The 26,083-nt window shown below is 49.6% G+C and overlaps 1 protein-coding gene across 1 annotated transcript in view; it reads left to right on the top strand.

The window, feature by feature from the left end:
* LOC8025078 (medium-chain acyl-CoA ligase ACSF2, mitochondrial) overlaps nucleotides 1–26,083 on the top strand; it is a 182,360-nt gene that overhangs the window by 64,144 nt on the left and 92,133 nt on the right. Inside the window, exons 3-7 of the mRNA XM_029981062.4 lie at nucleotides 576–704; nucleotides 803–856; nucleotides 22,091–22,209; nucleotides 22,299–22,346; nucleotides 24,475–24,592. Coding sequence (XP_029836922.2) covers nucleotides 576–704; nucleotides 803–856; nucleotides 22,091–22,209; nucleotides 22,299–22,346; nucleotides 24,475–24,592 — 468 coding nt within the window. The remainder of the gene's footprint in view (nucleotides 1–575; nucleotides 705–802; nucleotides 857–22,090; nucleotides 22,210–22,298; nucleotides 22,347–24,474; nucleotides 24,593–26,083) is intronic.

Raw genomic sequence — 26,083 nt, 5'->3', positions numbered from 1 at the left:
CAGCGTCATGCGTACCTGCGAAGTCTTGAGGATCCCGGTGGCGGTGCTTGGCCGGCAGTGTGACACGGGGCGCTGGTCGTTAAGATTGGTGTTGCCTGCTTCGTCGGGCATCGGAGCGCGTTTCGAGCGGCCGCTGCGGAGTTCCAGGCCAAGGCAAAATGGTACCCGGTGAAGAGGACAGGGATCGTTAAGCTACCTCCGCCACGCGTGAGGGTGAAAATATGGGTGTATTAAATGAGAGGATGTATAAATACAACGCTGTGCAACCGTTATCAGTGTCCCACGGGGAACAGACTGCGCGCGCCCAATGCACCTGCGTGAGGCTTCTTCTTGGTCCTGCATGTCTTTCCCAACGATATATTTATATTACGCGGCATCTATTTCACTGTTAAATTAAGCGCGGAAACTAAATTGCGGCATTGTTTCAGGTCGCGTGGCGACGACTTCTTAGATAAATTTAAAAATGCTCTAAAGGACGGAGGGAGGGACGTACAAATGTTTTGCCTTGGTGGGTTTTGTTAAAAAGCTTTTCACGCTCTCAAATTGTTGCTGATATGTGTTTTCTCTTGTTATAGGTAGACCATCTAGCTGCAGGCCTGGTGTCCCTCAAGCTTCCAGTGGGTTCGAGGGTTGCCCTAGTCTCTCCACCTCTTTACGAGGGGGCGCAGCTGCTTTATGCGGCATCAAAGGCGGGACTTGTTATGGTAAGTGCGATTCAGTTCTTTCGCTTCAGATGATTACTACAAGAACATTGTGCACAGAAAACAAAAAAAAATTGTCGCGTCTGTTTTTTTTTATTTAGGTCGGCATCCACGCATACTGTACGCTTTCCGAACTTGAGATTTGCTTGAATAAGGTAAGTCATCTGAAGCTCATTGCCATTCTACTTTTTTCCAAGGCGTCTACAACGACAGTCTTGATTAGCGAAAAAAAAGTAGGTAAAATTCCTGCGATTCGGAATAGAACTCCAAGCGTTGCGGCAAGGAACTCGGGTTACGTCTGGGGTTAATATCTGGAACTCATATGTGAAGGCCGCATCCAGGTAGCTTATTTCTTTGGGCCAAAATATGTATTTGTTTTATTTTGATGGGAATTCATGGTTTTAAAAAAGCCAAAAGAAGCAAAGGTAGAGCCAAACCTCACCGTGGTATATTGGAACAAAGAAAGTTTCGTGGTATATTTGAACGTATACCCCAGACAAGTGAGTTATGCTTCACTTCTCGTTTTTCGGTTTTCATTTGTCAACTTCGGGTATAGATTGAAAAACAATTGCAAGATTTAGGCTGACTTCTGGTGTTCGGCTCATACGTTGCATTGTTTGCTGAAGACTGGCACTAAGAAGCCATAGAAATGTCAAGGAATAGTGCCTTCGCACGTTCTAACGACTTGGGCAAATCCATATTAGGCCCAAATTAGGCAAGCAGGATTACCAAGCTTCTACCAAGTGAGGCGTTTTTCTGGCGTGCTATCTGGGTAGTTCTCCATATTAGGCCCAAATTAGGCAAGCAGGATTACCAAGCTTCTACCAAGTGAGGCGTTTTTCTGGCGTGCTATCTGGGTAGTTCTCCATCTTAAAGGAGCCCTGCAATGACGTTTTGTGTGGTTTTTAATTTGCACCGAGCCTGAACGCACTCAACGTTGTCACTTAATCAAACTTTTCTTTTCTTGAATTTCGCTTTATTCTAGAAGGTATAGGCAAATCAAAGTTACAAAAACAAGCAAAAAAATAACTTCTTTCACGGCGTCCTTGGTCCTGGCTTGAGTGGCCGTGAACTGAAGGAGAAGTAGTGAGCTCAGCGAGTGCTCACGGCTACCGCACTTCGTGTCGACGGCTCGAGAGGGTGCCACTAAAGCATAGCCTGGATGAAGCGGGCGACCAGGGCGGCTCGCATTGCATTTGCTGCCCAACTAAACACTAATTCGGCATGACACTTAATTTGTGGAAAAATAAGCGCCAAAAAAACACGGACAAAGAGTAGATTGACAACGACACAGGGCACACTTAACACAACGACACACTTAATTGGCCAGAAACGACAGAAAATACAGGGTAAACATCAGTTCAGAACGGGAGCCACTTCGCACTGCCGAACTGACAGACGGCCCAATCGCAAGCCAAACCTGCCTGCCGAAGGCTTTCGGAACACTCGGAACCGGTCCGATCCTTGAGCCCATATGCGACCGTAGCGCCGCCGCGTACATCCAAGACCTCTCTATGTTCGCCGCTCGTCGGCGCCTGCTCCCACTATAGTCGGTTACAAGTCAAGAAGGTAGCGGAAAATGCCCCTCAAAGGGAATCTTGTATTCCTTTGCCACCAATAGCGTCCCGTTGTTTCCATGACGTCACGACCTGCTCGAACGAATCTTGTTCTTGCAAACGAATATTTTCAACAAGGCGCCTGGTAGATTTTCTATGACTCCAGCATCTTGCAGCAATAATTATGCTCTTTACCGCGGTTTTTAACTTACCCGGACGTACGTGGCTAAGTCGCAACGCTGTCGACTTTTATTCGCAAGAGATACTGCGCGACAACGTGATAATCCAGCGATAACGTTGCCATCAAAACGCTCGATGCGTCGTACATACGTCGGACGCCATCTGCTTCGTCTGCCTCAGGTTGCGCCTCAACATTTTGACGGCTACGCATTCTGGAAAAACCAGAGACGAAAGTCGGAAAAGGGGACAACGAATCAACCAGCTCGCTTGCCTACTCACTCTATCTTGTGACGGCATCGGCGTTTCTTGGCAGTGGTTTCCGCGGAACGATGTTGAAATGCAGCGGTCACCAAACTATTCTTTATAAGTGTAATGGGCTCTGCGGGATAGGCATAAGTGAACCGCGAACACAGCGAGTCTCTTCATCAAATTTCAACTGTATCTTTGCTGGCGTTAATAAAAAGTCTGTCTACTGAAATTATGCCTCCAAAACAGAATGTATTCATCTGTGAAACGTGGCGTCCTTGTCAAGTTTCCGCGTAGAAATCAGTTGCGCGGTAATCTATGAGTGCAATAGTGCGCTTGGTCTGATGCCCCCTCGTTCTCAATAATCGACTGTTCCATGTGGCATACACATGATAAAGCCAGTGATGCGGATGTTATATACATTTAATTAATACTGTTTTGGATGTTAAGAAGCTGATGTCTTCTTTTGGAAAAATTTCAGAGAATTTGAGGGAAGCCAATTTGGTTCTTTCAAATGCTTCCGAACGTTCCGCTTTCCAATTCACCTTAGAAGGATATTTTTGTTCACACTATCCGATTGCAGCATTGGTTTAATAATTTTTAACGGCTGAAAAGTATGTAAATAAAAATTTATTGCCAGGACAACTTTCCTTCAATTCTTGAATTGTAGCTTTCTCATATGCGAAGTATTTAATTTAAATCAAAAATATCAAAACCTACCGAGTACCCAGACGTCGCGATTTAGGCCCGAACGCAAGCGGTATAATGAGTTGTCTTTATTGCAACAAAATCAACAATGATTGTATTAAGCAACGGCAACAACAAAATAGATAGAAGGGACTTAAAAGAAAAGGAAATTAAACAAAGAGAACAGAAAATAGTACTGCTCCTCGGCTCAAACCGCGTAATTACGTTTCTGACGTATGTTTATCCCTGCATTATACCAGGCTGTAGCCGCGAATGGGCTCTTCAGAGTCCGCCCTCGTCTTTCGGGTCAAGCTTGGAAAAGACGGACAGGCGTAGAAAACATATAGAACGTTTTGGAGGCAACTTCTCAGTCCTCATTTTCAAAGCTCCCATGGAATCATCGGAAAAAAGGCCCTTTATTGTTTCACCTACCCTCATTCCATCCACATGGTGTATCAACTTTTTATTGACACTCGTTTTATCTACACTGATAGTTTCAACGACAGTAGTAGAAGTAGTAGATTGGGGTTTTGTGGCGCAAAAGCAACTAGGGCTATGATGCGCCCAGAAATGGTACTATTGTCACGGATGGTGACCAAAAAAACAGAAAATAAAGAGGAAGAAATGAACGTTTAATGTGGCGAACTTGTGCCAAAAATAAAAGGGTACAAAAGATAATAACAGAGCGTCGCGGGCGTCGAAGTCGGCGTAGTAGCAGAGTCGAACGCAGGGGCGAAACTGACTGCAGATCAGCACGCGGAGTCCCTTATGTACGCGCGTTGGTGTCTGGAACAATCGGCCTAGACTGTTCGGCGACTGGAACATTCAGAACTCGATCTGACGAGAATGTTCTCGAACTCACGAGAACGCAATGAAGGAACAAATAAAAGAGCATTCCACTAACTGGAATCGAACCCAGACTTTCTGCACGACAGTCAAGCACGGTAACCACTCGGCCACGCGCGCGGTCGCTCGCTGACGAGCGTGGCATTACTCCCCCCTTTAAAAAGGCATCGTCTCGATGCCATGTAAAAGGCAGCAAAACAGAGCGAAACAAACAAAAAAAAAATGGAAACATACGGAGGCTCGCAAAACACAATCCTATCAAGCGCTGCACAAGATCACAGTTCGCAGTATTATCGCGCGTAGTACGGCTTGAGGCGCACGACGTGGACGACTTCCGGTCGTGGAGCGCGGCGTGATGAAGTTCGTGTTCCGTCGGGCATCACCTCGTAGTTCAGATCCCCGAGACGACGAAGTACTTTGTAGGGTCCGAAGTAGCGCTTTAGGAGTTTCTCACAGACCACGGCGGCGAATCGGTGTCCACACCCACACCCTGTCTCCGGGCTGGAAGTGGACGTCCCGACGACGAAGGTTGTAGCGGCCAGTGTCGACACGTTGTTGGGCTTAAATACGGTGTCTGGCGAGCTGGCGGACTTCTTCTGCCCGTTGGGCAACCACCTGGGCGTCGTCGCTTCTGTCGAGAGCCGGTTCGTGGGGTAACATCGCGTCCAGCATTGTCGTTACTTTACGACCATGAACCAGTTGGAAGGGTGTCACCCCGGTGGTCTCTTGCACGGCCGTGTTGTAGGCAAATGTGACGTACGGCAACACCTCGTCCCATGTCTTGCGCTCCACGTCGACGTACATGGAGATCATGTCGGCGATGGTCTTGTTGAGTCTCTCCGTCAGCCCGTTGGTCTGCGGGTGGTACGCCGTTGTGCGCCGATGGCTGGTGTGGCTGAGACGAAGGATTTCTTGCGTCAGCTGGGCCATGAACGATGATCCACGGTCAGAGATCAAAACTTCGGGAGCGCCGTGCCGGAGGACGATGGATTCGATAAAGAACTTGGCGACTTCCACAGCAGTCCCTACAGGAAGGGCTTTCGTTTCGGCATACCGTGTGAGATAATCTGTGGCGACAATAATCCATCTGTTTCCTTGCGTCGATGGTGGAAAAGGACCAAGTAGATCCATTCCGATCTGCTGGAACGGTACGGTCGGGGGAGCGATCGGATGCAGGAGACCTGCCGGCTTCGTCGGCGGTTTCTTGCGTCGCTGGCACTCGTGGCAGGACCCTGTGTAGAAGTGAACGGTCTTCGGCAGCTTGGGCCAGTAATACCTTTCGCGAATTCGGGCCAGCGTACGGCTGTAACCAAGGTGTCCGGACGTCGGGTCGTCGTGACAGGCTTGGAAAATCTCCGCTCTAAGGTCGGTGGGGATTGCCAGCAGCCATGGTGTGCTGTTGTATCCGAAGTTCTTCTTGTAAAGTACACCTTGTCGGAGGACGAAAGTCGGCAGGGCTCTCGAGAAGACACGGGGGACAGTACCCCGTCGTCCTTCGAGGTGCTCGATTAGCGCGCGCAACTCAGGATCGTCTCTTTGACGTCGTGACATGTCGTCGGTGTTCACTGCACCTAGGAAGCACTCGTCGTCGTCGTCGTTGCTGCTGCCGGAAGGTGTTTCGATGGGGGCTCTGGACAGGCAGTCGGCGTCGCTGTGCTTGCGGCCTGACTTGTAGACCACAGTCATGTTGAACTCTTGTAGTCGTAGACTCCATCGAGCGAGGCGCCCTGACGGGTCCTTGAGGTTCGCAAGCCAGCAGAGAGAGTGGTGGTCCGTGACTACACGGAACGGGCTCCCGTACAAATACGGACGAAACTTCGTGATTGCCCAGACGACAGCAAGGCATTCTTTCTCAGTCGTGGAGTAATTTTTCTCCGCCTTGGACAGTGTCCGACTTGCGTAGGCGATAACTCGCTCGGTGCCGTCTTGCACTTGAACCAGTACCGCGCAAAGTCCAGCGTTACTTGCGTCAGTGTGAATTTCGGTTTCCGCATCTTGATCGAAATGTCCTAGAACAGGAGGAGTCTGCAGTCGTCGCTTCAGCTCGTCGAATGCCTGCTGCTGCTTCTCGGCCCATTCGAACTTCTCGGCGTCCTTTGTGAGGTTTGTGAGTGGTGCGGAAATCCTTGCAAACTCCCGGATGAAGCGCCGATAGTAGGCACATAGTCCAAGAAACCTTCGCACGGCCTTCTTGTCTGTCGGTACTGGAAATGCTGCGACGGCGCGAGTCTTCTCTGGGTCGGGGCGAACGCCTTCGTTACTAACCACGTGACCTAGAAACTTCAGTTCGTCATAGGCAAACCGACACTTTGACGGCTTCAGGGTGAGTCCGGCGGTCCGTATGGCTTGGAGAACTGCTCGGAGTCGTCGCAAGTGCTCGTCGAAGTCGCTGGAAAACACTACGACGTCATCGAGGTAGACGAGACAGCTCTGCCACTTCAGTCCTGCCAGTACGGTGTCCATGACACGCTGGAAAGTTGCTGGAGCCGTGCACAGTCCGAAGGGCATCACCTTGAACTCGTACAGCCCATCTGGCGTGACGAAAGCTGTTTTCTCTCGGTCCCGTTCGTCGACTTCGATCTGCCAGTAGCCGCTCTTCAGGTCCATGGATGAAAAGTATCGGGAGTGGCGCAGCCGGTCTAACGTGTCGTCGATGCGGGGGAGTGGATAGACGTCTTTCTTCGTCACTGCGTTCAGCTGCCGGTAGTCCACGCAGAACCTAAGCGTTCCGTCCTTCTTCTTAACCAGTACAACTGGAGAGGCCCACGGACTGCTTGAGGGTTGGATTATGTCGTCATTCAGCATCTCTTGCACTTGCTCCTGGATCACCTCCCTTTCTTTAACGGAGACTCTGTACGGCGATCGATGCACAGGGCGCGCGTCGTCCTCGGTCACGATGCGGTGTTTCGCAATGGTGGTTTGGCGCACCCTCGACAAAGTCGCGAAGCAGTCACTGTATTCGGCGAGAAGGTCACTTAGCTCCCGTTGTTTCGGGCCTGGAAGCTTGCGGTCAATGTCGAGCTGTGCTGGCGCCGTAATGTGTTGCTGAGGTGGGAATGATTCTTCAGCAATCGCGGCGATTTCGGCGGAGTTCCGAATTTCCTCGACGTGGCCTACAGCCGCACCTTTTTTGAGGTGTTGCGCTTCTTGTCGAAAGTTTGTCACGAAGACCACGGTGCGCCCATCCTGAAGTTCAGCCACTCCTCTGCGACGCCTATTCCTCTTTCTAGGAGTAATTCAAGGCTGCCTTCAAGGACAACTTCGCCGCAGGTAGCTACATCGGCCACTACGGGTACGACAACACTTGATCGCGGCGGCAGGTTCACGTGGTCGGCAGCCACTCGGACGGCGGCTGACGCTGTTTGAGGTTTCTCTGAAGACGGAACGGGCTTGCGCAGCGTCAATCTGTTCTCACCAAGGTCGATGACGGCGCCGTATTCACATAGAAAGTCCATGCCGAGAATAGCGTCTCTGGAACAGTCTTGTAGAACGATGAACTTCACAGGGCACGTTTCACCGCGGATCTCGACGCGAGCAGTGCATCTCCCGATGGGTTTGATGAGGTGCCCTCCGGCGGTTCGTATTTGAGGTCCATCCCACGGCGTCGTAACTTTTCGAAGGCGGCGGGAGAGCCTCCCACTCAAGACTGAGTAGTCTGCTCCGGTGTCCACGAGTGCAGATGCGTCGTGGCCGTCGATGACGACGTTTAGGTTATTGGACACCACTGCAGCGGCGTCGTTTTGGTCTCTGGTAGCGTTCGAGTGGGGGCCCCCCCACGTTCGTGGAGGATCTTGGCGTCGGTCGTCCTCGGCAACTCCACCTCCAGGGGTTGCCGCGCCTAGTTTCCCCGGCGAGGAGCGAGGGGGGACAGGCTTTCACGTCGTGGTCGGTGCATCGGCGAAGCTGGACGTCGCGGCGACGGCGACCGGAACTCTCGGCGGGACGCAGGCTCGGGGAACTGGGGTCGTCGCAGGTACTCGTCGATCTCGATAGGGCGTTCACCATGACGGGGGCGCGGGTCGTTCGGGTGGAACCCGCGTAGCCCGAGTCGTCGGTATGGGCATCGGCGGTAGGTGTGGTCCGGTTCGCCGCAATGGAAGCACAGAGGGCGTCGGTCGGGCGTTCGCCACACGTCGGTCTTGCGGGGTGCGCGAGGCTCCGGGCAGGCGTACTGGACCTGGTCGTCGTGGCGTCGGTCGTGCTGCGGCGCAGGAGACTGACGTCGGGGCGGCGTGACATAGGTGCGACGAGGGGGCGGTGGCCGTCGGGCCACTGCGGCGTAACTCAACGTCGGTGGTTCCGGAGCGGTGCTGACGAGAACCTCAGGCTGCAGCGCTTGCTGGACTTCTTCCCTGACAATTTCGGCGATTGAGGGCGAAGCTGGGCTTGCGGCGGCAGGTAGAAGTTTCTTGATCTCTTCCCGGACGACGTCTCGGATCATCTCGCGGATGTCCGTGGTGTTGCAGCCGGAAGGCGAAAAGGAACCGACGCCGGGAACTCGGTGATAGTGGGTGGCTCGTGCTTGAAGGGCACGTTCGATGTTGGTGGCCTCCGTCATGAAGCCTTCGACGGTGGTAGGCGGGCTCCGCACAAGACCACCGAAAATGTTTTCCTTGATGCCACGCATCAAGACTCTGAGCTTCTTTGCTTCGGATGCTTCGGGATCGGCGCGGTTGCTCAGTCGCAGGACATCTTCCACGAAGCTAACGACGCTCTCGTTAGGGCCTTGAATCCTCGCTTGAAGAAGCTCTTCCGCGCGTTCTCTTCGTTGTTGGTTCGTGAACGTTCTTCGCAACCCAGCCTTGAGTTGCTCCCAGGAAGTGACCGAAGCTTCGTGGTTTTCGAACCAGTTCCGGGCGGTGGCTTCCAAGGCGAAGTAAGCGTTTTGCAGACACTGTTCCGGTGTCCACCCGTTATGACGGGCCACTCGTTCGTACTGTTGGACCCAGTCGTCGATGCCTTCGTGGCTTTCGCCGTGGAAGGGAGCCGGTGTCCGAGGAGCGACGGGTAGGTAGACGACGGCAGGAGCGGCGGGGGCCTGCGACTGGTTGTCCATCGTCGTCTTCTTCGGCTTGGGTTTGTGCAGGAGCAAACCGTACTCCGGATCCTCATCCTTGGTGCGGCGGCTGGTCCGAGTTTCAGGTTCCGCGCTGAGTGGTCTTCTCAGCGAGCTTGGAGTCGGGCTTGCACTGCGGGTCCTGGGAGGGGAACGCTGCACGGGCATGCGGTACCCAGCACCTCCACCAAAATGTCACGGATGGTGACCAAAAAAACAGAAAATAAAGAGGAAGAACTGAAAGTTTAATGTGGCGAACTTGTGCCAAAAATAAAAGGGTACAAAAGATAATAACAGAGCGTCGCGGGCGTCGAAGTCGGCGTAGTAGCAGAGTCGAACGCAGGGGCAAAACTGACTGCAGATCAGCACCCGGAGTCCCTTATGTACGCGCGTTGGTGTCTGGAACAATCGGCCTAGATTGTTCGGCGACTGGAACATTCAGAACTCGATCTGTCGAGAATGTTCTCGAACTCACGAGAACGCAATGAAAGAACAAATAAAAGAGCATTCCACTGACTGGAATCGAACCCAGACTTTCTGCAGGACAGTCAAGCACGGTAACCACTCGGCCACGCGCGCGGTTTTTATTTCTTTATTGCATCGGCCACGCACGCGGTCGCTCGCTGACGAGCGTGGCACTATTGCAGAAGAGGGTTTTGAAGAAGAAAGAGCTTGAGTAGCTGGTAATTTCAAAAACGTATAAAATAGGACTAGGACCTTATATTATATATAATGCTACAATTTGTGTAAAAAATCAATACTTTTTAAGAACTTAAAAACCTGGGTGGGTGGGAGTAGTGGCTCATTTCCAAGCAACACACATAGGTGTAGAAGAATATGCTCTTTGTAGAGCTGGGAGAGGTAATGGCGGCGTTTATCATCATGCGCAGGGCATTCGAGAAGGATATGCAAGACACTCAAAGGTTGCTGGCAATGCTCACATTCCGGAGGGTCCTCCCCACGCAAAAGGTGTCCATGCGTCAGCCGCGTGTGCCCAATGCGTAGACCACAGAGGACTACCTCATAAAACCTGTCTCTGTGCCTACCACTCTCCCATTTACTAAGAAAAGGTTTAATCATGTGCAGTTCGTTGAACACCTGTTGTCTCCATTCTTTTTGCCACTGAGCTTTAAGATGACATTTGACTAGGGCACAGTAATCTCTAAATGGGATATCACTAATGTCCACAGTACGAGTGCCACAAGTGCCCGCAGCACGATCTCCCTCTTCATTCCCTGGGATTCCGACATGGATCAACGCCCAGCAGAATAGAACATTACATCCCTTCCTGGTCGCTCTTACTATTTTGCTTTGTAATAAAACAATGAGTGCATTCTTTGGCGTTTCAAGTGAAATCAGAGCCCGTAACGCACTCAACGAATCTGTATATACAACTGACCGGGAGTTGCGTGTTTGGATGATGTGATCTATTGCAAGCAGAAGGCCGCACAGTTCAGCAGTGAAAACTGTCGCGAACGAATTTAGCCTACGAACACGTCTTACTGATGGGCCGATCATGGTACAGCCAACAAATGATTCCGTTTTTGTGCCGTCTGTGTAATAGTGTGAATGAGAATCATGCTGCTTCTGGAGTTCATAAAATTCTTGTCGCATGACCTCGGATGGGGTATCCTTTTTATTAAACTTTGTTAGTGACAAATCGCAACGTATGTAGCTGAAATCCCATTGTGCCAACGTTTTTGGAACTGCGGCAACTGGAAGCTTACTGTCTATCCCAACTGACTGCCACATTCCTATTTCTCATCGTGAATGGAGGGATAATGCTAGGCTTGTTATTGAATGTCCTTTGATATTTCGTGTCCTCCACTGCCTCCCGAGCCGGATGCTGAGCGACTGATCGTATCCTTAATGAATACATAAATTCCAAGGAGAATCGCCGTCTGTCGAGGGACATCTCATTTCCCTCAGCGTAGAGACTGAGCACAGGCGACGTTCTGAAGGCGCCTATTGCCAAGCGAAGTCGCTGATGATGGATGGAATCAAGTGCCTTAAGAGCTGATGGCCTAGCAGATCCGTACACAAAGCTGCCACAGTCCAGGCGTGGCGTGAGCGGATTACCGAGCGATAGATTCGGAAAAGACATAAATGGTCAGAGCCCCATCTTTTGTGGGACAAGACTTTAAGGAGGTTCAGTGATTTCTGGCATTTTAACTTCAGACTTTTTATATGAGGCACAAACGAAAGCTTACGGTCGAAAGTGAGGCCCAGAAACTTACGATCTACTTTCCCCGGGATAGGGGTGCTGTCGCATATATAGATAAGGAACCGCAGGGACTGCCCGCATACGGGAGTAACAGACAGTAACCGTCTTTTCCGGTGAGAAACTAAAGCCGTTTTCATCCGCCCACTTTAGGAGATTGTTGATGGCAACTTGAAGCCTCCGTTCACAAATAGAAAGATTGCATGATGAAATTGAGATTTGAAGGTCATCAACAAAGAGTGACCATTGCACAGAGGAAGGTAGGGAACGGGCTATTGAGTTCATCTTTGCCAAAAAGAGAGTAACGCTGAGGACTCCCCCTTGAGTGACCCCAGTCTCCTGGACGAATTCTTTAGAGAAAGATGCTCCTAGCTTCTCCAAGAAGGTTCGATTAGAAAGGTAGCAATTGATGGTAGCAAGCATCCTACCTCGTATCCCAACTTCATGCAAATCACGGAGGATTCCATGGCGCCATGCTGTGTCATATGCCTTCTCCATATCAAAAAACACTGACACGCACAACTGTCTGTTCACGAAAGCTTCACGAATTACGGTCTCGAGACGAACCAAATGGTCAACTGTAGAACGATAGGAACGAAACCCACATTGATTCCCATCCAAGGTGTTCTCCTTTTCTAAATAGTGCATAAGTCGTTTGCTCGTAATACGCTCAAAAGTCTTGCTCAAACAGCTAGTAAGGGCTATAGGGCGATGGCTTGACGCAGAAGAAGGATCCTTACCAGGTTTTAAAAGAGGAAAAACCGTGGCTACCTTCCGTGCCGAAGGAAATTTGCCCTCGTGCCATATGCGATTAAAAAGGTACAGAATAAGAAATAATGTAGAAGGATGAAGATGTGTTAACATCTGGTAGTGTATGCCATCAGGTCCTACAGCTGAAGGCTTAGTTAAGTAAAGGACCATTTCGAGTTCACGCATCGTAAGAAGCAGATTGTAGTCTTCATGGGCGGCACCTGCAGTCTTCACAGCATGTGATTCTGCACGTGCTTCGTAAGCGAGAAATGCAGATGAATAATGTTCGGAGCTCGATACAAGAGCAAAATGCTCACCAAGAAGATCCGCTTGCTCCTTTAGATTTTCCGGACGAATGCCATTGTAGGAGAGGAGTGGGACTGAGAAGGCATGATATCTCCCTTTAATGCGATGAACTTTGTCCCAGACTTCTTTGACTGTTGCACTACTATTAATGGAGGAGGCATACCCCTGGAAGTTTTTACGCTTTGACTGTTGTCGGATGTACCTTGCCTGAGCTTTAATTTGCTTAAAGCAGCGGAGGTTGCTTTGCGTGGGGTAACGTCAAAAGATACCCCAGGCTCTGTTTTGTTTTTCCGTGACTCAGTACACTCTTCATTCCACCACGGCTTGGGTCGCCGCGGGAGATGCGTAGAAGCCCTAGGAATAGCAAGCTCTGTAGTTTGAAGAAGAAAATTACTTAGCAACTCTGTAACTTGGTCGACAGAAAGCAGACATGTACAAATTACTCAGAAATGGTAGTTAAGTTAAGTTACTGAGTATCGACGCCAAAACGTAATTGTAGTAGAGTAGAAATTACGCATTTGTAATAGTAATTGAGTAAAGTATTAACTACTTTAAAAACTAGCGAGTTTCTTTGAAGTTACTTTCGAAGTTACTTTTTTATATTTTTGTGGTAGCAAAATGAACAGCAGTTTTGATCCGTAAAAAATCCTGCGAGCCTAGAATAAATGCAGTCACTTTATGGCTTGTGTTTTAACGAAAATAGTTCGTCCGCCCGCAGAAGCAATTGTTTTTCAAAGTTCTCGATAGAAGAGTTCTCCCCTTTCCCTCCTAAACACGTCCCCAGCCAACATAAAAAGATGTTCCACCGACGCGCTTCATGGAACGGCGGCGTTGAATTTGAGAAACAGGCTGTGCGGGGTCGGGTAAGCATGTGAGGTTTGCCTCGGCTAGAGGGTCTTTTGTAACAAACTCTCCTCTTTTTTCTTCGGTGACCTGAGATTGTTATCACTGGCCCCTCTTTATTCCACGACGTTCGGGGAGTACGCTGAGCGAGTACGTACACCTGACCGTCAAGTGTTCAAGTCTCGCGCCGTGACGATGAGATCATCCGGACGACTGCGCGTCTCGTTGCAGTGCTAGTGCTACGATACTGAAAAAAAAAAAAGTTTTTTTTTTTTTTAACAGAAGATGAAACGAACTATACTTCGCCGCCCTGTTGGCGATGGCAGCATCGCCAACAGGGCGGATGCTGCCCTCCCAGGGGTTACTCGTAACCCCTGCCGGCGACTACGGTATCGTGACGAGCCTGACGCGCCTGACAAGGAAATCGTTTTAAACAAAGATGAGGTCTCCCTGGCGTGAAAGGTCGGAAGGACTCGAAAAATTACGTGAACAAGCATCGTCGCTCGTACAATTGCGGCTGGAAGCGAGAACGTACTCCCATGAACGGATTATCCGTGTCTGTGTATGTCCGCGGGGGAGTCCGGCTTTGAAAAGGCGTATGCGCTGACGTCGAGGCGACCATAGGAACAGGCGCCCAGCTGCGAGGTCATTCCAGTGGCGGCTCCCCAGGAACCCCCAAACCGCTTGAGTCAGAACTCGTTAAAGGTAGACAACATGAAGCCAACAACCCTCGGAGTGTCCCCATCTTTCACGGTTGCAGCTGGAGGCGCGGCGCCTGCGTGGACTACCGGATTAGGTCCATATCCGACCAAGGCTTGTTAAGCATCACTTCCCGCGTTCGTGCGCGTCGGTGTTATGTTTTGGCTGGTCGTAAAGTTCATCAAGTGACGTGCATGTAAGTTGAGTCGCTTCAGTGAAAAGAGACCAATTCGCTTTCTCAAACTTCCAACGGACAGTTCGCTTTGGCATGCACTTTGGAGGAATGGTGTTCTTTAAGAAAATAGGAAAGTGATCGCTTCCATATGGCTTAGTGCCTGCTGCCCGCGTAGAAGTAAAAATGGATGCTCTACCGATGGAAAGATCAATACATGAGGACGATAATGATGATGGGCTAAAATAGGTCGGTTCTCCAGTGTTAAAAAGGCAAAGTGCATGCGACATTAAAATTGACTCAATCATTCGACCATGGGCGACAACGTGGTCGCTACCCCACAGACAGTTGTGGGCATTAAAATCTCCAAGTAAAAGAAAGGGCTCCGGGAGTTGGAGTAAAAGATCATTAAAATCATTTGTCGAAAAAAGTAAAAGAAGGAGGAATGTACAAGGAACAAACTCACTACTTTGTGAAGGAGGAGACGCACCGCTACTGCCTCTAGCGCAGTATTAAGAGCGATTTCGGAACAGGGAAGGTGCTTTGGGACAACCACTGCAACTCCTCCTGCAGAACTACACGCATCCTCTCGGTCTTTTCTAAAATATGATAGCGTCTAAGAAAGTTAGTATGCTTTGAAATGAGATGCGTTTCTTGTGAACATAAAGCTTGTGGGCAGTGTTGCTCCAGGAGGAACTCGATACCATCGAAGTTCCTCAGTAGACCTCGGCAATTCCACTGGATGATCGCCGTCATTCTTTATAGAAATTTAACTATCAGAGGAGTGATAGAAAAAAGGGGTGATGTATGTGATGCTTCATTTAGGAGGGAAAACTGGTGTTTTCCCTTTATGTTTTGGTTTCTGGGTCTGCCACTCCACATCCTCTGGTTCTGGCTCTGGGGCAGAAAGGTCGCCTGCCTCTACAGTTTTTTCTGCTTCTAGGGACTTCTTGGCAGGCCTACCGGAGGCCTCGGGGTTGTCTACGGATCGTAAGGGCAACCCACGGCCCGGCATTGACTTGATGGGGCAGCGGTCGACGTGCTAGGTCGGCCCGCAGTCCCGCCGGTATCGTCGGTTGCACGTGGCACGTGCTGCCTCCTAGACGGGGAAGTTCTCCCCGGGGAGGAGGAGCGAGACACTCGCTCCGTTGCCTGAGGGGAGGAACCAGGAGGCAGGAACGAAGGCGTGACCTCCGTTGCTGCTGCGGCACCTATGTCCTTGGTGCGACTAGTTGGATCTGCTGCTTTCGCAGCTGAGATAGAACGCCCACGAAGCGCAAGCTTCAGCCTGGGCGTGGAGGACTGCAGTGGCTTCCCGCGGTCTGAAAAAGACACCTGGGTCGCCACCGATACCTTAGACGGTGCAGGTCCTCTGCTGGACACCGCCTCGGCAAAAGAGCCTCTCTGGAAAGCAGAGAGGCGGCGCTTTGCATCCTGGTAGGAAATGTTTTCTTTCACCTTGAGAGCAAGTATTTCTTTTCCCTTTTTAAAGTGGTTACATGATCGAGAGTTGGCAGGATGGTCGGCGTTGCAGTTTGCACATTTATAGTCAAGGTTGCAGTCATCAGCGGTATGGTCAGTTCCGCTGCACCTGGCACAGGCCTCACGACCACGGCACGCTCGTGAACCGTGACTGTACCGCTGGCAGCGAAAGCAGCGTAGCGGGTTCGGGACATACGGCCGCACTTTGCAGTTGATGTAACCCGCCTTTACAGTAGGGGGCAGCGAGTTTTTCTCGAATGTTAGTATCACGTGTTTGGTGGGTCGTTCCTCACCATCCTTACGAATTTTAATTCGTTTTGTGGCCACGACACCTTGAGTGCTTGAACCTCCACGATTTCCTCTTCAGAACTGGTTACAAGATCATCCACAGATATCACACCGCGAATGGTGTTCAACGTACGGTGTGCAGATGCAGTCACTTCGAGGTCATGTGTCATTTTCAGATTAAGCAAAGCAGTTGCCTGATATCTTTCATAAATCTCGACAAGAAGGTCACCGGAAAAAAGCTTCTTTGCTTCATATTTTGTCCCGAGCGTGTTTTGGAGAGTTTTGGCAACAAGGAATGGAGATAGTTTTGACAGAGGCTTAGAAGTGTCGTCGGAGTGTAAGAGGAAAAATCTTGTAGAGTGGTCGTCTGAGTTGTCTAGTTTTAGAAATGTTGAAAGTGCTTCGGTCCGGTCTCTTTTCGGAGGCCGGTCAGGTTGTTTCAGCTTGGAACCCATAAGAGGGGAATGGTGTTCGGAAACTGTGGTGCACCGCCCACCACCGAGCCGAACAAGGGAATAGGTAACGCTTCATAACAAGATGGGCTTGGCTGAAGACGTTACTCTATTGGTGCTGCCCAGTCTCTATAACCAAGTGTGGTTTTGGACAAGAGGTTATTCGCCACCCAAGGTTAGCCCTCGCCGCCAAAGGAGTTGAAAAAGGAAAGAAGAGAAATTAGAAGAGTGAAAAGGAAGAGCAGACAAGGGTGAAAGTAGAGAGGGGATAGTAGAAGTGATAGTAGAAGTGGCGACTGTTCAGTTCATTCAGCTGTCGTCGGTGGGGAGGGGGAGGGTTGGGTCGATGTCGAGCTCTGAGGATGACGCTGTCTCGTGTTGCGACGAAGGGGAGTCTTCAGAGAATGCGGCGACTGCGGCTGGTGTCCTGGAGCACATCAATGTGTTCCCACGGCGGTACCTTTTGTAAGGTGCTGAGGCACTTGTCGGAAGTTCGTTACAAGGACAGCAGTGCGTCCACCTTAGAGCTCCGTCACACCTCTGGCGACACCGATCCCTCTGTCTAGGAGCAGTTGAACATTACCCTGCAGCAGGGCGTCTCCGCAGATTGCCGTTTCGGTTACGACGGGCACCAGCACACTCGAGCGCGGTGGCAAGTTGACGTGCTCGTACAGTACACGCACTGCGGCTGAGGCGACCGACGTTGTTTCCTGATCTTCGGACGTCATAACAGGTGTCCACAGCGTCAGCTGGTTGGTTGCCAGGTCAATGACGGCGCCTTATTCGCACAAGAAGTCCATTCCGAGAATGACGTCCCTCAAACAGTCTTGCAGAACGACGAACTTCACAGGGCAGGTTTCTCCGTGGATCTCAACGCGAGTGGTGCACCTGCCAACAGGTGTGACGGGATGTACGCCGGCGGTTCGTATCTGCGGCCCGTCCCACGACGTCATAACTTTTCGAAGGTGACGAGAGAGGCTCCCACTCAAAACGGAGTAGTCCGCTCCGGTGTCGAACAGCGCCGTCGCTTCGTGGCCGTCGATGATAACGCTGAGGTCATTCGACACCGTCGCAGAACCGTTGTTTCCGGGCGTGGTGGCGTCAGAGTGGGAGAGCTCCGACGATCATGGAGGATCTTGGCATCGTTCGTCTTTGGCAATACCACCTCCCGGCATTGCCGGGCCTAGTTCCCCCGGCGAGGAGCAAGGGGCCACAGGCTTTCACGTCGGGGTCGGTGCATCGGCGAAGCTGGACGTCGTGGTGATGGCGAACGGTGCAACGGTGACGAACGGCGAAGCTGGAGACGGTGCACCTTGCAGGTATTCTTCGATGTCTCGAGGCCGTTCTCCGCTACTTGGGCGTGGTGCGAACCCGCGAAGCCCGATGTGCCGGTAGGGGCATCGCCGGTACACATGGTCAGCTTCACCGCAGTGGTAACACAGCGGTCGCCTGTCGGCCGTCCGCCACACGTCGGTCTTACTTGCCACAGTTTGTTCTGGGCGTACGTGCGTCCGATCTTCCTGGTGTTGTGGATACTGCGGCGCTGGACATTCACGTCGGGGAGGCGCCGTGTACGGACGCGGGGCTGGCGCCACCAAGTCGGACCATTTCGGCGTAGCTTACGGCTGGTTCCTGCTGTGCTGCTGCGGTGACGGCAACCTCGGGATGGAAGGCTCGGTGAACTTCCTCTCGGACGACGTCGGCGAGTGAGAGTGAGGCTGGGCGATCTGCAGCAGGTAGGATCTTCCGGAGCTCTTCCCGGACGATATCCCGGACGATCTCCCGAGGGCTGTCGACACCTGTGTTGCTCAGGTCCAGACGGGTAGCTGAGACGGTTGGAGGATTAGGCGCGCCGGCGAGTCGGTGGTAGTGGCTTGCTCGGGCCGTCAGTGCGCGTTCGATGTTCATGGCTTTACTCACAAAAGCATCGACGGTCGTCGAGGGATTGCGAACCAGGCCTCCAAAAATTTCTGCCTTGACGCCTCGCATGAGAATTCGAAGTTTCTTTTCCTCGGTTGCCTCCGAGTCGGCTCGGGCACTTAGACTCAGGACGTCCTCAACAAAGCTGGTCAGGCTTTCGTTGGGGCCCTGCACCCTTGTTTGAAGTGGGTCCTCTGCTCGCTGGTGACAATGATGGTTAATCAATGTTCGCTTAAGTTCGGCGACGCAGGACTCCCATGTGGGGAAAAAGGCTTCGTGGTTTTCAAACCAGTGCCTCGCAGTGCCTTCAAGCGAGAAGTAAAGGTTGTGGAGGCACAGCGCAGCCGTCCATCCGCTGTGGCGGGCTACACGTTCGTAGTGTCGCAGCCAGTCTTCGATGTCCTCGTGGACCTCCCCGTGGAAAGGCGTCGGAGTCCGGGGTGCGACGGGCAGGACGACGACGGGCGGGGTGGTCGTGGTCGGGATCTCCTTCTTCCGGTTCTCGGGCAAGAGACCCAATTCGGGAGACTGACCTCTTGTACGACAGCTTCTTCGGGCTCCGGCTTCTTCGGCGAAAGGTAGCCTTTCGGGGCTGAGCACGTCGCTTGGCCGGGATGTCTTCGGAGGGGTACGCTTAACGGGCATAAAATGCAGTACCCCGCACCTCCACTAGAATGTCACGGATGACAAGTGACGAGGCGACGAATGACTGAGTAAACGTAACGTTTAATGAGGCGAACTTGTGCCCAAAAATAAAAGGGAAAAGAAAGATAACAACCGAGCGTCGCGGGCGTCGAAGGCGGCGAAGCAGCAAGATCGAACACTGAGGCGAAACTTACTCGACAAGGTCGCGGGCAGCCTTTTATCTAGAGTGCGTCACTATCTCGAAGATTCGGCGAAAGCGGCTCGAGCGTGGCACGCTCGGGGCGAGAATGAACACGCACTTTCTAGAAAACAAACGCAGGAATAAATGATAGAAGTTACGTCTGGAACAAGAATTAACGAGATCTTTCTAAAGGTCCGTGACCGAGCGTTGCTTTCTCAGCCCTGCGCGCGGAAATATCGGGCCGCCGACCCTAAAAAGTGCATTTATTGCCCCGCGGTCGGTAGAATGCGGACGATGAAGGATACCCGAAAAAAAAATCCATCAATGTAACCCTGTTTGGCAGTCAATGTTTTCAAGCATGTGTGATTGGCCAACAAGTTACTCTGACCGATAGTCAAACTCCAGTCAGACTCCACTTGTCGGCTTTCTGATGGTTTCCTCGTGGCAGTCGGCCGCCGCGAAATGCCATCAAGATGTCTTGGTGGCGATTCTGATTGTACCTCGATTGTCTCTGACTACGTCAAAAAGCTTTGACGTGCAGACAGACGTACGGTCAAAGGACGTAAATTTCGTTCGGATACCACTATTTCGTCAAATCTATGAATACGAAAAATAATCTATGCACAAGAAAACGATTTCGGGACGTGAGCCCATAAAACCGCTGATGTTAGAGATATGACACGCAGCCGACCGACAACCTTGATCAGAAGCCCGAAGAAACGCCGAACACGCCACGTCGCTTCGCCCATAGAGGCTTCGCCGGGCTTTTATGAACGATCGCTCTCGACTCGTTTTGTTTGCCCGCTTGCTCCAACTTGTCGATCCTGCCCGGGCTCTACAATGTCTTATGTTTCAGTAGAATTTCTACTCGACAAGACCCAGCCTGTTGTGAGTTCCGACGATGTAAGGGACTTTAGCGGTGTAGTTGAAGACGACAGGGTGTACCAGGTCTACTGGGCCGGAGACGCGCGAACAAAAGTATCGTTCTACGACGCGAAAGTACTCTACATGGCAGGTGAGCAGAACTTAAGTACGGCGAGTGATGTACGAGTGCGTTGCATAACATGGAGAAGGCTTAACAGCATTTGCAGCCGAAGCATCTCGTATAAAAGGAATGGTCAAATCGAGTTTCCAAAGCGATGGCATAGCATAGGGGTTAAGGTGTCCGATTTGTTCGCAAGTGGTCGCGGTTTCGATCCGCGGTGGTCATGCTTTTTTTTTTCTTTTTTTTTGAACATTTTGTTTTATCGAGGCATTTGGCGATATTTATGAGTGCGTATAGCTTTACTCTTATATAAATGCTGCCCTTGTTGGTGAAATTCCCTTGGCAGTGGCAGTCAGACGTCATTTGATGGACCATCAGATGACGTCTGATGGTCCATCACGTTCCACCAAGGCTGCTGACTGGCAGTCAGTGTCCCAAATTACGTATCTTGATAGAATTTCAATAGGGTACACACTTGTTCGTCGTAAAAAAAAGTGAAAGCCCTTGAGGGGTCCAGCCCAGAGAGCAAGCTGTGTGTTGTCCCTCGTCCCCCAAGGGAGCTTGCTCTTTTCGTCTCAAGACTATCCCCACAACAAGAATATCAGACGTGTGTGAGGAGATCGAGGAGACCCTACAAGCCAAGCCGTTTCAGCGAACCAAACTTCCCTCCAAGTACGACAGCTAGACATCGTTCCATGTCTCTGTGGACTGTTACTGGTTTGACTTGATTAACGATTTGAAGGTCTGGCCGTCTGGGTGCCTGTTTCGGCTCTTTTTTTAGTATTGAAATCTAGACTGGACAACACTTCGATTCCATTGAGCATTGAAGGTATTTTAACATGTGAAATCTTTCCGTTGTGTTCATTCAAATTTGTGCTGTAACGAGTACTCGTTGCTCGCACCAGCTTCGCGCTTCACTTCACTGGCTAGGGACACAATCACTCTTCTTCAAATGAGATATAATTAATGCACAGAATCTCAGAGATGCTCATAGTATCGTAAAATATTTAACACTTATTTTTTGAGCATTCCTTTTAATTTTAGTGCCGTAGTGAGTGGATTAATTAAAAGATCATTACAGCGCACGAGCTAAAAAAAAGTATTGTTGGAAGAGTAAACGCAACGGAAGATTTTAACAGAGGTTATGCAATGCAGAGTGTCGTTGGTCATACCACAATGCTACATTTCATCTGGGATGACATTGTTTAGTGGCACCCTAGTCCCTTTCGTATGTAAGCTCTATCCATTTTGAACCGTTTTGTCGAACTGGAGCGTTGCGACGCTGTTCGTGACCCGCGATAGTTCACCGCGATGAGCAAACGTCTCCGTGCTAGGGGTGAAAGTGGTGCTCATTTGTGCTTTTAGTTGAAATAATGGGGGCGAGTTCTCGAATAGCCATCAACAGCCACGGTGCTTGCACCCGGCTCCTCTAGTGACGATTCAATTCTGTCACGCTCCCGCTGACTGACGAGCCTCATGAGATGCCGCGAGGCCCGCGAAGAGAGCAGGTCAGTACCAGGTAATGACGTATATCGCCGCCGTGCCTTGTGCGAGTTCGATTCGTATGCGGGTACTCTAGGACACAGAACGACCTTTGTGCAGCACTGCGAAGTCATAGCGTGAGAAAACCAAGCGGCAGCGGGCTGCACAACGAGGCGCGCGCTGTCACACTCTTGTGTGGGCAGGTCAGGACTACAGTATATATAGGCCGTGCTTTGAACTACGGTTGGCGTCCGGAAGGGGTGTTGCACTACCTGGCCTGTCTCTTCCGCGTCACCATGCGTCACGGAGGAGACGCACCTGAAGCCTAATGGCATTTCGTGCTTCCGCCGCTTTGTTTCGACAATGTTCAAAAGTAGGCTCTCTGCTTTCAGGCCGAGTGTGCAGCTGTGATACTTAAAGATTCATTTTTGAAGAAAAACTATTTCGACATGTTGCTTCAAATTGCTCCGGAACTGAAGGAGTCGGCACCGGGAGACTTGAAGAGCGAAAGGTGACAACTTGTATATTTTCTTCAATAGTGGGTGGAACGTAACAGCTGGTTGTCTTCGTAGTGCCGTAACTTTTGCTGCCTCCTTCTAGGCTACCGTTTTTGAAACATGTCATCGTGATCGGCGACATCCGGAAGCCGTAAGTAGCCTAAAATCGCAAATATCAGTATCAATGCTAAGATTATTCTTGCAAAGTGGCATCATGTCCATTTGTCTTCTTAAATCGCTTCTAATTTCTAGAAGTACTTTTAACTTTCTTGATAGGTGTTCGGATAAACATTCCGTACCCCAGTAGTTCATTAAAAATGAAAGCACTAAAGGCGTGGGCTAGACAGACCCTTTTTAATATTTGTTTGCCTTTATTTCGGCGACCTTCAATGGTCTCAAATAATGTCGAGATAATATGAATGGTCACGTGTGCGTAAATATCCCACACATGAATCAATGCGTCATTACTCTAAGAACTGTGTATGTAAGGATGTGACGAAACATAGAAATCTAATATGCTAAAATGTGATGAGTACAAAATTCGATAATGATGTCTTTCAATGATAATACCTTTAAAAAAGGGACTGCGTCATCAGAATTATTTAGGCTAAGATGAGCGTGCTTTAAAGATTAAAATAAGCTTATTTTGCATCGACTCAAACTTAAAACATCGGTTACGGCAGCTGTCGTCCAAAAAAGAAAAGGTTAAAAAGCCATTTTAGATGGGCACACATACATCTTAGATGAGATAATGGCAAATGCAGGAGTGCAATCATCGGGTTGGCACATTCTAAAGACATTCCGTAAAAAAAACACGCAGTTGGTAAACACGAACATAACTTCAAGAGATATATTACTGCCAGCGGAGAGCATCGATCGGATTCATTTATGAGCTTACCTGTTGTCATATAAGATCTTTGAGTGCATGTTGCATACAAAACATACAAGATGTGTGTGTCTCGACTTCTTGACCTCACTTAGGTTTTGGTTTTTGAAAAACCTGGATTATTTTCAAACATATAAACAACTTACCCACACTCCCACTCGAAGCATTTCATGCGTTTTAATACCACCGATTTCTTATTTTTTTTCATAATCATCCTCGTTTTGCAAAAAGAAATATTATTACATGAAACTTATAATTAACGAAGTTATATGAAAGAAACGCTTGCATTTTGAATCCTAAGTACCCTACGATGACGCGTTTTATTTTATAGATCAGGGATCTGTCGCACGAACAAGATGGTTGCTGCGGAACAGTAATTTGTTTTTATCGTTTAGTATATTGAATCCTGAGAGCAATTAAAAGAGCTTTTCCACCAGGAGGTAGTGCGGCATCATGCCTGATAAAGCCCCAACTTTGGTAGTTGTGGTTCTGAGCCAAGATATGGCACTGGTGTCGTCATCCCGACGTGTGCCTGAACGAATTTTATCATGTGTAAAGGCGCTTTGATTAAGCGTGTATATAGCCTATTTCGCGGGCTATAATGCGCACCCGTGTATAGTGTGCAGTGGTATATTTGAGGCAAAAAATTAAAGTGTTTCCTTAGATAGGCCGCACCGGGTGCATAGTACGCACGCCTTGCATTGTCCGCACCTGGTGCTTAGTAGACACGTCTGTTCTCATACAGGGCATACCTGGACAAATTTTTGCTTTTTTTGCTCAAAAACAAGCTGTATTATGCATAAATCATCATTAAAATACTCTTTTATTCACAAAATCTATCAGGTCTTGTCATAATTAACGATCTTGAAACACAATATTCCTTTTGTTTTGGTAGGCATTTGAAAGAACGGCATTTTCTCCGGGACAAGGCCGTCATAGACACTGTTGGGGAGTGATGTGAGGATCAATACAAATCGGTTTTCTGCCACCGGTTGGCGGCACCGGAGCACTGCAAAAATATATGTATCAAGCTGAAACGGGACTACGTAGAAAAGTACTATAAAGTGCCATTCGCCTTGGTAGATTTCTTCATGACCCGGATAACAACCTCTCAAACATTCGTTGTATATAAAATGTTAAGACTCCCGCATATTCGTTCGAACCATGCCTAAACCAACTGTTTCTGGTTTGTCGGCATTGATATGGACCTTCATGCCAATGGTGATGCCGTTATCTGTAATGTCAGTTTTCGCAAAGACGTGTGACCACTGCCTGAACGGAGTCTTCATTGCTGGCGCTGCAGAAAGTCATAGTAGGAATCCCAGCGTGGCGCACAGAGGCAGTTTGTTTTACCATATAAATGACTGTTGATCCACTCGCTTATTTCCCGCAGGGGCTGTACGACGTTTGATGACCTGGTGAATTCAGCCACGGCTGAAGATCATGAGACCATGTGCTCTGTTTCTGCCAAAGTTCAGTTTGACCAAGACGCGTTCATTCAGTTTTCTTCGGTATGTGTTTAAAAACTCGATTTTGAAAAGCTTTAGAATATCAGCACCTCATAAGGGACACTTTTCTAAAATATAATCCAGTGTTATGCTTACTACTGCCAATTCTGAACGTCGTACAAGTCCGTAACGTACGAGCGGATGGTCGATCAGAAAGGTGACAGACATCCTGAGCACCCTCTTCTAAGATTCCATAAATACAACCTTCAAGAAAATCATAAGGCACCTCGAAATTATCCCACGGTGCATCGCGTGGCGCGGACAACTTTGAGGCTTTTGCCATGTACAGTCGGACAGCATCTGACGCATCCAATATTTCGGTGAAGGCACTAGAAACCTTGTGAGCATTTTAAATAAATGAAATAATGTGGGAAAAGGAGCATCCAATGAGTATAGCGCGGGTTTGAAATTTGCGACTATACAAACCTCATCGTACAAAGGAGCACGGAAGTAAAACTTTTTTTGGCACTTCACATTATTTCGGAAATTATAAAAAAAAAAACTTTAAAAAAAATTATAAACAAGCGAACTGCTTGTGCTCCGTGACGCATCAGGCAATTTTTTAATTAGAATGTTCAATTGAAATTTTAGATAAAAAAGAGCGAAAAGTCAATGAGTATTGCACTGGTTTTAAACATGCGCCTTTACAAACCGTATCATACAAATGACCACGGATGTATAACCTTTCCGGTGCTTTACACTATCTTTAAAAATATATATAAAAATACAAAAAAAACAACAAGCGATCATTTTTGCTCTATGAAGTATTGGGTAAAATTAATTAATTGGAGGGCTGGAGTAAAGCAGCTGGCTAATTGGCTGCGGGTTAGGCCGTGGCCGTCACGTCAAAGAGGGGCACACAATGTCGCTAAAGCCGCTTGCATCATCGCAGATTCAGGCTCCGATCGCAATCACGCCGGCGCAGGACAACGTTTGGCGTACGCTATCGTCCCGCACAGCCGCGCTCAGAAGGGCCCAACCAAAACATCCGAACATGTTTAGAGTTCAACGCGGCAGTTGGCGCTCCGCTCCACGTTTTTACGGATGGGATCAAAGCAGGGAAGCGCACAAAGGTTCATCTGCCCCTTCATAGGTTTTCAAAAGAAGCAAGTGACAATTATAATGAGTAAAAATAAGCATTTATTTTCTCAAGAATGTCGCACAATGGTGGCAGTAAAATATTCCAAAATTGCGCCCGTCGAAAGCTTTCTACGTGAACGCACAGACTGGCTTCGACGGAAGAATCCATGCTTTCTATGTGCTCTTTTGAGCGGTAACGTCTCCCGACGCGTACGGCTAGCACATCATCATACATAGCTCATACGTGTGCTAATCGTGGATTGCAATGGGCACCCTTTGGAACGTCATCCAGCTTCGAGATTTCGCCTCCATCCCCCCGTGCAATAGCCTCCGCGACTCGTGAGGTCTACGAAGCTTCTCGGGTATCGCGTCCTCGGAGAGCCGTCTACGTCCACGTACGGACTCTTCCAAACG

This window comes from Ixodes scapularis, unplaced genomic scaffold (assembly GCF_016920785.2).
Source record: "Ixodes scapularis isolate PalLabHiFi unplaced genomic scaffold, ASM1692078v2 PGA_scaffold3__209_contigs__length_174095766, whole genome shotgun sequence".
In the NCBI taxonomy this organism is placed as follows: domain Eukaryota; kingdom Metazoa; phylum Arthropoda; class Arachnida; order Ixodida; family Ixodidae; genus Ixodes; species Ixodes scapularis.
The sequence above is the reverse complement of the archived record's forward strand: the minus strand, read 5'-3'. Positions and strand labels throughout refer to the sequence as shown.